We start from the raw sequence: 14,785 nt of genomic DNA, 5'->3' as shown, positions 1-14,785 counted from the left end.
TTCTCCTCCATAGCAAAAATACTTTTCGTGTCATTGAGCTTAACTTGACCGACAAATGATTCCTGAGAAATTAGATGAGAATAAACTAATTGGTAAGTAAGACTGAAGAGCCCCGTGGCACAGAGTGGTAAGCTGCAATACTGCAGTCAGAAGCTCTGCTCACAACCTGAGTTTGATCCCAACGGAAGTCAGTTCCAGGTAGCCGGCTCAAGGCTGACTCAGCCTTCCATCCTTCCGAGGTTGGTAAAATGAGAACCCAGCTTGTTGGGGGTAAAGTGTACACGACTGGGGAAGGCAATGGCAAACCACCCTGTAAACGTAGTCCTCCTAGTAAACATCGGGATGTGATGTCACCCCATGGGTCACTAATGACCCGATGCTTACACAGGGTAAGACTGAGCCTTGCCTGGATTTATAGATGGCCACAGTTTAGAATGTCTGGTTTCTCCATTACCTTTTGCCATTTTTTAAAATGCTTTCAGTGTCCTGCCTTCTACAATGGTGTCTAAATTTCTGATCCCCGCCCCTTTTGGTTACAAACAGCTTTTATTTTTCAATACAAGAAAGTGCCTGTGGGCTATCATTATGCCTACCTACATTAAGACTGCTGTAGTCTTGCTAGTGAGGTTTGATCCCCATTAATACGGCACGGCTGTTGTAGTCCCCTTTTACGAATGGAATTGAACAGGAGGGTTTGGAAGCCTTTAATATCGATACTGGTGACTTCAGCCATGTAACAAGCAGCTGAAAGGGTGGCAGCATATAGTATTTAAAGATGTTTAGATGTTTGGTTGGGCCAGGGAATGCAGAAATTTGAACCGGAAAGCACTCTGCACATGCCTGGAGGCTGGGATCTCAGTTACAGATCCAACCATGGCTTTCCTATGCCACTTGGTTGTAAGAAGAAGAAGAATTGTTGTTTTTTATATGCCGACTTTCTCTACCACTTAAGGGAGACTCAAACCAGCTTACAATCACCTTCCCTTCCCCTCCCCACAACAGACACCCTGTGAGGTAGGTGGGGCTGAGAGAGCTGTGACTAGCCCAAGGTCGCCCAGCTGGCCTTATGTGTAGGAGTGGGGAAACAAATCCAGTTTACCAGATTAGCCTCCGCCGCTCATGTGGAGGAGTGGGGAATCAAACCCGGTTCTCCAGATCAGACTCCACTGCTCCAAGCCACGGCACCATGCTGGAGTAAACAGGCTTCTCTTCCAAATGCACCCCTGTCTGTGGCTACCACACCAATGCTCCTTTTGGCCTTTCTTTCCCCCACTAGCACGAAGTGAAACTGGATCGAGAAGCGTACGAACAAGGGAAAGCTGGAGCGTCAATGATGAGCAATGAGAAGGCAGCTGCTTCTTGTCAAGGGTGCTGCGACAGCAGCACAGCTCTTTCCCTTCTATCGCTTCTGGTTTCCATTTCCAAGGAGTCAGCTTGAACATGTCTGCAGTGTGATTCGCTGCTAATGGCACAAGATGATGCTAACAGGAGTCAAAGTGACTCTGCCGTTCAAGAGCCAGAGCTCTGTCCTCTCTCAGCCACCTGGGCTTCCCCCACAGCCTCTTTCTGCTGATACACCAAGGCTGCCTTTGCAACAACAAAAAACCACACACAAAAACCCCACCCTGAAAGCAAGCTAAATTTGAGATGCACTCGGAACATCAGAGTTGCATAACCATTTATTTCCCATGGGCTTGGAAAGCTGCTCAATCTGTTTGGGCTTTTATTTATGCAAACATGCCTACTGTTTTTTGGTTTTTTTACAAAAAAGTTGGCTTCCTTGATTTTTAACTCTATAGCATCGGGATCCCGTGCTGCTGCTACTCCTTGCAAGGCACAAGAAGATCAGACCAAAGAGCTTAGATTTGTAAATCAGAAACTGCTTTCTTTACTAGCACAGCTTTTTTTTTTTTTTGCTGTGTAACTCCAGCTAGTGTGCAGATCTCTGGAGGGTCACTGAGGTAGCAGCAGAAGACTAGCAAACAGTTAATCTTGGATGCAGCCTTTTTTTTAAAAAAAGGGATTTTCCTGTTAAATGCATAAATATAGTCTTGGCTGCTGCTAGGCAATAGCTGTCCTCATTTCCTTTCTAGCACCATTTTATTCTGCCCTTCCTCCAAGGAGCTCTGGACAGCATACATGATTCCCCCTTCCCTCGTTTCATCCTTACAACTACCCTATGAGGTAGGTTAGGTTGAGAGACTGACCCAGCGTTACCCACTGAGCTTCCTAAGAGTCTCCCAGATCCTAATGCAACAAATCAACCATAGAATGATAAAACTGAAAAGCTGGAAGGGGTGTAAAAGACCATTCAATTTCAACCTCCTGCACCATGTAGGATGATCTAAAGTATCCCTGACAAATAAATGTCCAATCTCTGCTTAAACACCTCCAAGGAGAGAAAACCCACAACATCCCTGGGCAAGTGATTCTCCACTGAACTGCCATTATTGTTAAAAGGTTTTTCATAATATCCCGCCAATATCTCCTTACGTGTAATTTAAACCCCTTATTACGAGTCCTATCCTCCGCTAACAACTGAAAGAGCGCCCTATCCTCCTCTAAACGACAGCCCTTCAAACAGAGTAATCATACCCCCCCCCTCAACATCCTCTTCTCCAGGCTGAACATTCCAAATTCCTGCAGCTTTTCTTCCTAAGGTTTAATTTCCAAACCCCTAATCACCCCTGTTGCTCTCCTCTGCACCCACTCTAAAGTTCTTGTGTCCTTCCTATTAAAAGGCCTCCAGAACTGGGCACAGTGTGAGGGTCTCTGTCTTTGTGTCTCTGCTTTCCATCACCTGCTGTGTTATCAGTGAACTCGTAAAAGCAGTTCACACCTTCTGGTCTCAGGCGCCAGGCCTGATGGCCCATGTATCTTCCCCCCCCCCGCTGTTCTTCCTGCCAGTACTCCCTCAGGCCGATGCGGCCTTGGAAGTGTGATAGCCGCCCAGACTTCCTGGGATCTGTCTGATGTTTTGTATTATGCCAAGCTTGTAACTTCCCATAACAATAAGTGTGAACCCCAGTGCCCCAGTGCCCTGGAGTCAATATATTCTGTAAACCCGTATAGCCCCTCACTTGCAACTTTCTACCTGTGCCTGTCTCATCTCCTGAAGGCTTCAATAAATCGATTGTTTCTGTATCAACGTCTGAGCAACTGATTTGGAGAAGCAAACTCAGAGAGGGGGATCTCTCACATTAAGTTGCAAGTCCTTGCCTCTCGGACTGCAGCTGTACCGCTTTGGACAGAATGTCAGCCGACGAGGACACCACCCCTAACCCCGATGCCCCCAAGGAACCGGACGAGCCGGAGAAGCCGGACCCTAAAGTGGAGGGAGCCAAGCCAAAGAAACCGAAGGGTCGCGCCCCCGACCAAGATCGGGACGGACGTCCCCGGGGGCTCACTTATTGGCTGGACTCTCCCAAGGGCTGGTCGCTCTCGCGGACTGCGGCGAAGGATCGCCGGTTGGCCTTCCCCAGCACGGGACTCGAAGGGGACCCGGCCCGCAAAGAGGCCCTCATGGAGGAAGAACGAAAACAGTGGCAGGAAGACCGCCGGGCTATGCAGGAGCAGATGGAGATCATGCAACGCGTAATGGGTGAGATGGCCACGACCCTAGATGCGCTGAAATTGCAACCTCCAGCCGGTGCTCCCCCAGACGGGGCGCCAGTAGTTCCGCCCGCAACCCCTGCCCCCCCGGCCCGTCGGGACCTGAAAGTCACGTATGACGGGTCGGGAGACCAGTTGACCTTTTTTATGGTCCAAGTAGACATTTTTATGCGGGAACAAGGCCGAACCTTCGTTTCTGAGGAGTCCCGGGTGCAGTACGTGGCTTCCTTACTGCAAGGGGAGGCGGCTGCCTGGATGGTGTTGCAGTATGAACTCCGCTCGCCGGTGCTGCGAACCCTGGACGAGTTCATGGTAGCACTCCGAAACCGTTTTGAGGACCCGACTCTAGGTGAGCGGGCTAAAGCCTCCCTGATGCAACTGCGCCAAGGGACTAAGTCGGTGGCGCAGTATGCAAGTGAGTTCCAGTCACTGGCTAGCCGAATTCTGGACTGGAGTGAGGCTACCTTGGTACAATGTTTCAGGGAGGGTCTCAACCCAGACCTCCAACATTGGGCCTTCATGCAAGGGAACCCCCCGGATGTGGAAGGTTGGGTTCGCCATGCTGCTGACATCGAGAATCGCAAACAACTCCTGAACTTGTCCAAGCAACGGATTGGGCGAGACCCCAGGCCCCGGGGTGACCGTGGCCGGGAACTCCGGCAAGGGGGTGGCGGGGTCCTCTCGGCCGCGGAACGCCGCAAGCGGTTCGAGGCCGGCGTCTGCCTGATCTGCGGGGGAAAGGGTCACTTTGCATCGCAATGCCCCTCTCGCTCAGGCCGTCCGACCCCTCCCCGCCAAACCCAGGCCGAGCCGACGAAACCGGCCGCCGACAGCCAGCCTCGCCGCAGAAGTGGACCACTGAGCCGGCGCTCCGGCGCACCCTCCGCTCTCCACGCACGTCCCCAGGATGGGGCATCCGACTCTACGGTCCCATCGGGGTCCCGGATTACAAATACCGTCTTTGATTCGGACGGCTCCCCGGAGGCCACTACCCCGTCCCCCTCTTCCAGCGAGGAGGAAGAGTGGGAACAGCCGGCAAAAAACGCCGTCGGTCTGCTGTAGAGGGGGCTCCGCAGCAGACCGTCCCTATCGTTGTGCAAGGAGCTCCACCGATGGTAAGCGCCCAAGAGGACAATGTATTTGTGCGTGTCCATCTGTCCCTACCCAAAGGGGGTCCCCCGTTAGAGGTCCCCGCGTTGGTCGACTCGGGGTGTGCCCGCACCATGATAAATGAGGAAACTGCCAAGAAGTTGGGTGTCCGGCGCAAGCGGCTTCCGGGACCCCTCCGTTTTTCCCAAATGGACGGGAGTGACTTTAAACGGGGCCCGGTGACCCACAGAACTGCAGCCGTGATTATGTCCGTGGGGGAACATTGGGAACGGTTGTATTTCACTATCGCCCCTATTGTAACCCCTGTGGTGTTAGGGATGAACTGGTTAAGGGGGCACAATCCCTCCATTGATTGGGTTAAACGGGTGCTTTCCTTCCCCGAAAACCCCTGTGGGTTGCATGACAAGGAACGGGTACTCAGGACTCCAGCCGCCGCACTGGTAGGGTCCCCCGCCCCAGTCTCTCCTCAATTACCCTCTGAGTACTCGCAATTTACTGATGTTTTTGATGTTAGAGAGTGCGACGAACTGCCTCCCCACAGAGAAACGGACTGTGCCATCGAGATTGTAGGGGAAGGCAAACTGTCTAAGGGAAAGGTTTACCCCATGAGCCCTAGTGAAAAGACAGTGTTGCGAGACTATCTGGATGTCAATCTGGCGAGGGGTTTCATACGCCCCTCCAAGGCTCCTTATTCAGCCCCAGCTTTCTTTGTAAAGAAAAAGACGGGAGATTTAAGACTGTGTATTGACTTTCGCAGACTGAACGCAGTCACCCAGTCTAATGCTTACCCCCTCCCTCTTATTCCTGACCTTCTAGCACAATTAAAGGAGGGCCGAATCTTCACCAAACTGGACTTGGTAGAAGCCTACCACCGCATTCGCATCAAAGAAGGAGACGAACCCAAAACGGCCTTTTCCAGTTGTTTTGGGATGTTTGAGTACCTAGTCATGCCGTTCGGACTTTCGGGGGCTCCGAGTGTCTTTATGCAATTAATTAATGAGGTTTTGCATGATTTGCTGTTTCGGGGGGTGGTGGTATTTCTCGATGACATCCTTATTTACTCTGAAACCATGGAAGACCATGTGCGCCTAGTGCGAGAGGTGCTCCAGCGGCTGCGGGAGCACAAACTGTATGCTAAGGTGTCCAAATGTGAATTCCACCAACCCTCCATTACATTTCTGGGGTATGTGATCTCCCACCAAGGGTTGGAAATGGACCCCGCCAAGGTCCAGGCAGTGCGGGACTGGGAACCCCCCACTACCCGCCGCCAACTTCAGCAGTTTTTGGGGTTTGCCAATTTTTACCGGAACTTCATTCCTAACTTTGCCCAAGTTGCGCTTCCCCTCACTGCCCTGTTGCGTACCAAGGACAAGGGGGCTAGCGCCGCGCTTCCCTCAGCCCGTTTGCAATGGTCCCCCCAGTGCCAGCTAGCTTTTGAACGTTTGAAGCTACTTTTTTCATCCGAACCCGTTTTGGCTCACCCAGATTGCACCAAGCCTTTTGTGGTGCAAGTGGATGCCTCGGATGTAGCCATGGGCGGGGCCCTATTGCAGAGGGATGAGGGGGGACGGTTGAGACCATGCGCCTACTTCTCCAAGAAGTTTTCCCAGTCTGAAATCAACTGGGCCATTTGGGAGAAGGAGGCAGCAGCGGTCAAACATGCCCTTACCATATGGCGACACTTCTTGGAAGGGGCCGAACTGCCATTCGAAGTGTGTACCGATCACAAGAATCTTGAGGCCCTCAAGGGGGCTAGAAAACTCAATGCCAAACAGGTTCGGTGGGCCCAATTTTTCGCTAAGTTCCGGTTCACTCTCAGACATGTCCCTGGCAAAGAAAATGCCCTAGCCGACGCTTTGTCACGACTTCCCCAGTATCGCAACGATTTCGATCGCCCAGTCGACTCCCTGTTCACTCCCGAGCAGCGAGGGGAAGTTCCTAGCTTAGCCGTCACCACCCGGTCCCAAGCCCGACCACCGGAGACCCCCCCTACACTCAAAGGCATCCCGGAAGCCTTCCAACAGCGACTCCGGGACGCCTCCTTGCAGGAGGAGGAGCATCATCTCCTCCCCACTGGTCTGGAACGTACCAACACTTGGTGGGTGCAAGGGGGGAAACTGTACGTCCCCTCCTCTCTTCGCAAGGAAGTATTGGGACTTGTACATGGTGCCAGGCTAGCGGGTCATTTTGGTTTCATAAAAACGCTTCACCTGGTTCGAAGACAATTCTGGTGGCCCGGTATGAGATCTGATGTAGAGTTGTATGTGCGCAGCTGCCCCACCTGCGCCACAGCCAAGAAACGGATGGGAAAACCCCCAGGGCTTCTCAAACCGCTTGAGAGCCCCTCCCGTCCCTGGGAAGTCATCGCCATGGATTTTATCACCGACCTACCTCCGAGTCGGGGAAAAACGGTTCTTTGGGTTATCACAGACCTCTTTTCCAAACAGGTTCACTTCGTCCCATGTGCAGGCCTTCCTTCAGCCCAGGGCTTAGCTAAACTGTTCATCACACACGTCCTCAGGCTACACTCGATCCCGAGGAAGGTCCTCTCCGACCGGGGGGTCCAGTTTGTTGCCAAATTCTGGCGGGCCTTCCTAAAGTTAATGGGAGTGGAAGAGCAGGGCCTTTCTTCCGCCTATCACCCCCAAACGGATGGTCAAACAGAACGAGTAAATGCGGTGGTAGAATGTTATTTGCGTTGCTATGTAAATTTCCACCAGGACGACTGGGTCGACCTGCTGCCATTTGCCGAATATGCGTATAACAATGCGCCTCATTCCTCTACCGGCTTTAGTCCCTTCCAAGTTATATACGGGACGGATTTCGGCCCTTTCGGTTCTGCCCCCGTCTCGCCAGAGCTCCAGTCTACCCCTGACCTTCAGGAGTGGATTCAGGTGGTTAAATCCACCTGGCCATGGTTGCTCAAAAATCTGGAAAGGGCAAAAAGCAAGTACAAGGAACAAGCAGACAAACACCGGTCTCCGGGATGGGAACTCAAGGTGGGGGAGCAAGTCTATCTGTCCACCAAAAACCTCCGCTCTCTTCGCCCCTGCAAAAAACTGAGCGACCGTTATGTGGGACCTTTCCCCATTACCAGAGTAATCAACGAGGTTACTGTGGAACTGGACCTCCCAAAAACTCTGAAAGGAGTCCATCCAGTCTTTCATATAAGCCTCCTCAAACCCTATGTGGCAGCCCCCCAGTTCCACCCCCCTCCCGCACACGAGATTCCTACCGTAGTAGGAGGGGACACCCATTTGGAAATATCCAAGGTTTTAGACTCCAAATGGAAGAAAGGGAAACTGTTTTACTTTGTTCGCTGGAAAAACCTTGGCTCCGCTCATGACGAATGGGTGGCCGCACCCCACATGGCGGCTCCTCGCTTAGTCCGGGAATTCCACCTTGCTTATCCCGATAAGCCTCGTCCTCTCGGGGACCCCGGGGGGGGGCCTTAAGGGGGGCAGAATGTGAGGGTCTCTGTCTTTGTGTCTCTGCTTTCCATCACCTGCTGTGTTATCAGTGAACTCGTAAAAGCAGTTCACACCTTCTGGTCTCAGGCGCCAGGCCTGATGGCCCATGTATCTTCCCCCCCCCCGCTGTTCTTCCTGCCAGTACTCCCTCAGGCCGATGCGGCCTTGGAAGTGTGATAGCCGCCCAGACTTCCTGGGATCTGTCTGATGTTTTGTATTATGCCAAGCTTGTAACTTCCCATAACAATAAGTGTGAACCCCAGTGCCCCAGTGCCCTGGAGTCAATATATTCTGTAAACCCGTATAGCCCCTCACTTGCAACTTTCTACCTGTGCCTGTCTCATCTCCTGAAGGCTTCAATAAATCGATTGTTTCTGTATCAACGTCTGAGCAACTGATTTGGAGAAGCAAACTCAGAGAGGGGGATCTCTCACACACAGTACTCCAAAGGGGGTCTGACCAGTGCAACAGACAGTGATACTATCACATCTCATGTCCTAGACGCTACACATCTGTTGATACACTCTAAAGTCAAATGTGCCTTCTTTGCTGCTGTGTCACACGCTTTTTAAAATCCAAGTTTCCCCTGGGACAGAGGTTAAACTGACCAGCCTATAGTCCCACCCCCCCGATCATCCTTCCTCCCCTTTTTAAAAATCAGGACAATATTCAACCTTTTCCCAATCATCTGGCACATCACCTGTAATCCAAGAGGCCATGAAAACAATGGATAATAACTCTGCTAACTCCGCTGCAAGGTCTTTAAGCGCGCTCTGCAGGACGGCCAGTCAGGCCTCCCCTGTAGCAGCGCCCTCACGTCTAGATAGCAAGGGAGTGCTGAGAGGTGCTGGCTGCCAGGAGCTGGAGCCAGAGACAAGGAGCAGGAACTTGCAGCGAGTGGACTGGCTGATCCAGCGAGGCAGCTTTCCCAAGCTTTGGCTTCAATGGGCTGGGAAGTAATCAGGCTCGGCTGCCCTGCTGGCAGGTGTTGAGCTCCTGAGGCTGCACTGTGCTTTGGCCAGTTGGTGGGGAAATGGCCACTACTGGAATAGGAGAGGGTGAAATGGCTGGTGTGTGGGCAGGACTGAGAAAACTCCAACTATCCCGCCCACACAGCAACCATCCAGGATTTTCCAACAATGTTTCCCAAATGTTCACAGCAAAGCAGGTTTGGGAAAGATCAGAGGAAAGCAGAGGAAACCCAGGAGATGCATGAATGAGCTACAATCTTTTTGGGGAAAAGGAAAGAACCCCTTTTCCCAACAGCATCGAACCCAGGCCAAATAACCCAAGTGGAAAAGGTCATGTGTTTTCCCAAACCTGCTTTACCCCACCCAAGTGTGTTACTGTACCATATGACAGTAAGGGTGCACATTTTCCTGCCCTGCAAAGGTCACGGCCACATTGGTGCCATTTTCCATATATTTTTCCCTAGCCACTCGAGAGTTTTTCTACAGCATTATAGCACCATAATTCAATAAAGGTTAGTTGCCACTTATCTACTTCCAGTTCAAATTTCAACAGAGCCAATAAAGCTCTATAATGCAAGTGCAAACAAAAGAAGCAAAACAAAGGTGGTGGGTCACCACAGCAGCCATGATGACCTTGGCCCTGAGAGCCAGTGTAGGTTCACTGTGATGTATATGCGGAAAGGCAAAGTGTTCAAAAACAAGGGAGAAAAGTGCAATGAAAATGCGGCGGGTGGAAGCTCCCTCACCAGCAGCAATTAAAACACCGATGTGGAAGTGGCCTTGGAGTCCCCACTACGATTCATGGGTAGCATAGCCAAGGCAGCCATGGTGAATCACAGTACATTCCTATGGATAGTTACTTCAGTCTAAACCCATTCATTTCAATGGGCTTCGACTGGAGTAACTCTCCTTAGGAGTACACTGTCAGAGCACAAGCCCTGGCCCAGTTCTGGCCTCAAACAGGCAAAGCTGTCGCTTGCAGTAGGAGAAGAATCTTTGTACCTACAATTTCTATACCATTTTAAGAAGAGCGATTGGGGGGGGAAGCAAGATGACAACATACGTGGAGCGATTTGAGCAATGAAGAACAAAAGCCCAAGACACATGCTAGATATTCTTATTCTCCTACTTCCTTCCTCCCTCATTCCCAGGATTCTTCTCATGCATTACTTCTTACCAGAGGTTCAATTGTGAAGATGTTGTTGTTGAAGAGCATGGGGTCCTCGTACACTGCTGCCTGGCGGTTCCGAAAGGTCCGGGTGACTATGGAGAGGTGCTCGCGAAGAGTGGGATTCGTGATGCATTCTTCCAGAAAATGATCGACCACGCTCTCTTCCTCAACCTGAAGTGAACGGCAGAGCCTAGAGCCAGGGCGAGAGAGGACAATGGGCAACCCGCATCCAAAGGCTGTGGGTTGCAAGCAGGAGAAAAGGCACAGTGGTCAGAGCTGCGCTATTCCACAACTGGGCTAATAAGGCTGACATTTGCTAACAGGGCCTAGTGAAAGGAAATGCATAGCCCTCTCCTTTAATGCAAGCAAGCCATATACCAAGCTGCCACCACAGGCTCCTTCAGGGCTTCCTGGAAGGGTCTGATTAGTCCAGGGGTGGGGAACGTCAGGCCCGGGGGCCGTATAACGCCCGCAAAATCATTTGGTCTGGCCCTTCGTGGATCCTGGCAGATCTCTAGCTCAGAAGGATCTAAGACTGGTGATCTGCCTCTTCCTGCAAACAGGAATAGCCTCTATTCAAGGGGGATGTGAGTTTGTTTTGTCGAGAAAATGAACCTTTTTTCCCCCTTGCAGAAGAGCTGTTAGCTATGGAGCTGCTAGGACCACCCAAGAAACTGTGTCAACCCTTTCCTACCTGGGCCGTGGAGAAATGTATTCCCGCTGTACTACAAGAGGGCCAGGGGTGGAAGTGGCGACAGTGGAGAGATTAAAGGGGGCAGGGCCAGAATGAGCGCGGGTGGGGGGAGTTCTTAGCCAGTGTGTCCTCATTTCATCGCTGCAGGCGGAGGTAGCAGGAGCTGGCTGTGGAATCTGGCCCCGACCATGCGGAGCAGGAGCAACTCCGGCGTGCTGCTGGATGGCTACGCCCATCTGGTGCAACAGACCATCCTGTGCCACCAGGTGGGCAAGTGTGCCACCGGTTGGATGCCTGCCTGCTTGCCCATGCAGGGGGGTCATCTGGGCAGCTGCCTGCTTGAGGCTTGGTTGGTACCCCCTCTCCCTTCTGGTTCTTTCCCCTCTAAGTCCTGCAAAAGACGCGTAGGGAGGGAAAGTGCCGAATTGGGGAGTTACTGGACCAGGCTGCTTCGCCTGCAAGCCCCGAGCGGCTTGTCACTCACTCCGTCGTGTGTTTGCCGCCCTGCCTGAATCTCTTAGACCCAGCTGGGGATGGTAGAGCTCAACAGCAAGTTGTCCTATGTGGCAGACACTCAGAGCCGTCTCCGGTCGTGACTCTTGGCTAAATGTTTGACCAAATACAGCAGGCTAATTTTTAAGTTGATAATTTTGTATGGCCCGCAAATGATGTCATAAATATCCAAATAACCCTTGGCAGAAAAAAGGTTCCCCACCCTTGCTGTAGACAGTCATTCTTCACTTTGAAAGATCCAAGGGGGAAAGTAAATCAGATGGACTTTTCAAAGACAACTCACTGCAACTCATGATGGCTTTAAAAGGGAATTCGATTCATGGAGCCATGGTGAGTAAGGGAACATCCAAATTCAGAGGCAGCAAACCTCTGAATCCCCATGCTAGGAGGCAACATCAGGGGATGCCTTGACCCCTGTGCCCTGTTCGTTGCCCCCACCCTCTGGGCAACTGGTGAGACACAGTGCAAGATAGGATGCTGGATTAGATAGGCCAGTGGTCTGGTCCAACATGGCCTCTCTTATGTCTGCACTGTCCACCCAGAGAAAATCCAAGAAGGTGGTTGTATAGATGAAAAACCTCTGGAGCTACCTTGCAGATTTTCCATTAGAATGCCAAACTAGATTTGCCTGGCTTACTTTTGCATCTCTCATTGCTGAAAGGAGGTGTGAGGACAGTGGTTTTGATTTGGGGTTTACTTTTTCTGATGTGCTTCATCAGTGCAGCCACCTCTTGCTCACAGGAGTAGAGCCCCTTCTGCTGTCCAACCAGGGAAAAGTGAAATGCATATGAATGCAGCCGTTTTATTCTCATGCATTATCAATGTGGTTGGAAAGAGAGAACTGCTCTGGAAACGGGAGAGTTCTCCGATTCCATGTGTCCGCCCAGGAGACACATGGCACTGACAATAAGATAAACAGCCTGCTCCCCATGGTCCTTTCCTGTTAGTAAAAGTGCATGAGATGGAAGGGAAGGAGTGATGAAGCTCCTCATGTGCTTGGGAGATGATTTGCACCCCCTCCCCCATATTTGACAGGTGAGCATTGGGTCGCATGTTAAATGCAATTTGGGTTGGAGCTTCCAGTGTGGTGTAATGGTTAGAGTATCAGACTATGATTTGGGAGACCCAGATTGGAATCCCCACTATGCCATAGAAGCTTGCTGGGTGGCCTTGGGCCAGTCACACGTACTCATTAGGATGCAAATTTGCTTTAGTCTTTAATAAATGGTAAAATTATACGTATACCAAAGAATTGCTTTAAAATAAATTTATTTATGATTTACTATCTGTAAATGTTTGATTTGTATACCTATTTTATATACCCGGGGTCGCGAAAAAAATTCTCCGGCAAAAAGGGGTCCCAAGTGGAAAAAGTTTAAGAAGCCCTGTTCTACTGCAAGGCTTAAAAACTGTTATACGATTTATAAAAATTGACTCAGGACCAGTCACCAGTGAAACCAGCACCACCTTCGAAAACTCACAGTTGTTTTTTCTGCTCCTCCTCTGCTTGCGTTGCAAAGAACTTCCACTGGAAATGTGCGATGATGTTGCTCCGATTGTGAATAGCTACAGACCTCTGGTTTGCTAAAGTGACGTAGGTCTTCTCAATGGTCAAGGAGTTCTTCTCCAGTCTCACATTGACATCTGCAGCTGCGCCATAGATGCGGACATGGATATCCTCCCCTAGGGGAGAGAGGGCCACACGGAAGATCAATTCAGCTGTGACAAGTCTGGCTTTTCCAAGAGGGCTGTCACAAAGTGTGGCTGCTTCGTACGGGCTCCTCGTCTTGGGAAGGAGAGGACCCAGTAAGATTCAGGGGGAAAAGAAAAGGGGTACAGATCTCACACCTCCTACTTCAGCTGAAGTGAAAAGAATGGAACAACACTGTGGAGACAACCCTACAAAACTAGGGTTGCCAACCTCCAGGTGGTGGTTGGAGATCTCCCTCTATTAGGACTGATCTCCAGGTGACAGAGACCAGTACACCTGGAGAAAATGGCCACCTCGAAGCGTGGACTCTATGGTATTATACCCCATTGAAGTCCCTCCCCTCACTAAACCCCACCCTCCTCAGGCTCCACCCTCAAAATTGCCAGATATTTCCCAACCTGGAGCTGGCTACCCTACAAGAAGAAGAAGAAGAAGAGTTGGCTTTTATATGCTGACTTTCTCTACCACTTAAGGAAGACTCAAACCGGCTTATAATCACCTTCTCTTCCCCACTACAGACACCCTTTGAGATAGGTGGGGCTGAGCGAGCTCTAAGAGAACTGTGACTAGCCCAAGGTCACCCAGCTGGCTTCATGTGGAGGAGTGGGGAAACAAATCCAGTTCACCAGATTAGCCTCCACCGCTCATGTGGAGGAGTGGGGAATCAAACCCGGTTCTCCAGATCAGAGTCCATCACTCATAACCACTACTCCACGGTGGCTCTTCTGCCTTGCAAAACAGATGCTGCAGACCTCCTTCTGCTTATCATGCAAGTGGGAGAAATATTTCCCATCAGAGGACATTCCCAGAATGGCCAGAGCAGTAAGAGGGAGGGAATATGCAGGAAAAATGGCCCTAAGTGTGGGCAGGAAGGCTTGGAAATCCACATCTTTCTATCCAAATCTTCCAAAAAGACTGGAGCAAAGTAGGTTTGGTAAACACCAGTGCAAAACCAGGAAAAAAAACCCCAAAAGAGGATGCTCTGAAAAAACCATTTCCAGTTGGGGAGGCAATCGTCTGTGTGGAAGCAGCTGAACAGATTACGGCTCTGGTCATTCTGGGAATGTCCTCCGATGGGAAATATTTCTCCCACTTAGTATTTGTAGAAAGTGAACCAAGACTTCTGGCTTGCCCGTCTTTACAGGGGACCACATTATTACAACTGAAGAAGTTCCTGAAGGAAGAGACTTCAGGCTGCATTCCTTCTGCAACTAAGCAAAGCAGATGGCAGCACTCCAGACAGCAGCTGTGCTGCCAAGGGGCATGCTCCCCAGGCACAGCAGATGAGCTGCATCCATTCACTTCCATGGCTCTCTCATGCAAACCTCATGGAAATGAAGACAGGCTGCACAGAACCAATGCTTAGTGGACTGGAGTAAAGCATGCTCAACAGAGGCCTCTGATTTACACTGGATGGTCCTCAGAAAGAAGAAGAACATGCCTTCAAGTTGCGACTGACTCATGGCACCCCATCCATGGGGCGTTCCAGGCAAAAGAAAGCAGAGGCGGTTTGCCACAGTCTTCCTTGGTGAT

The 14,785-nt window shown here is 51.0% G+C and overlaps 1 protein-coding gene across 1 annotated transcript in view; it reads right to left on the bottom strand.

Annotated features, from left to right (window-relative positions):
* HYDIN (HYDIN axonemal central pair apparatus protein) overlaps positions 1–14,785 on the bottom strand; it is a 216,389-nt gene that overhangs the window by 181,852 nt on the left and 19,752 nt on the right. Inside the window, exons 7-8 of the mRNA XM_056862322.1 lie at positions 13,023–13,224; positions 10,341–10,524 (exon numbers count right to left, since the gene is read on the bottom strand). Of these exons, the coding sequence (XP_056718300.1) occupies positions 10,341–10,524; positions 13,023–13,224 (386 nt within the window). The remainder of the gene's footprint in view (positions 1–10,340; positions 10,525–13,022; positions 13,225–14,785) is intronic.

This window comes from Euleptes europaea, chromosome 17, assembly GCF_029931775.1.
Source record: "Euleptes europaea isolate rEulEur1 chromosome 17, rEulEur1.hap1, whole genome shotgun sequence".
NCBI classification, from domain to species: domain Eukaryota; kingdom Metazoa; phylum Chordata; class Lepidosauria; order Squamata; family Sphaerodactylidae; genus Euleptes; species Euleptes europaea.
Note: the sequence above shows the minus strand (reverse complement) of the source record. Positions and strands in the feature narration are given on the sequence as shown.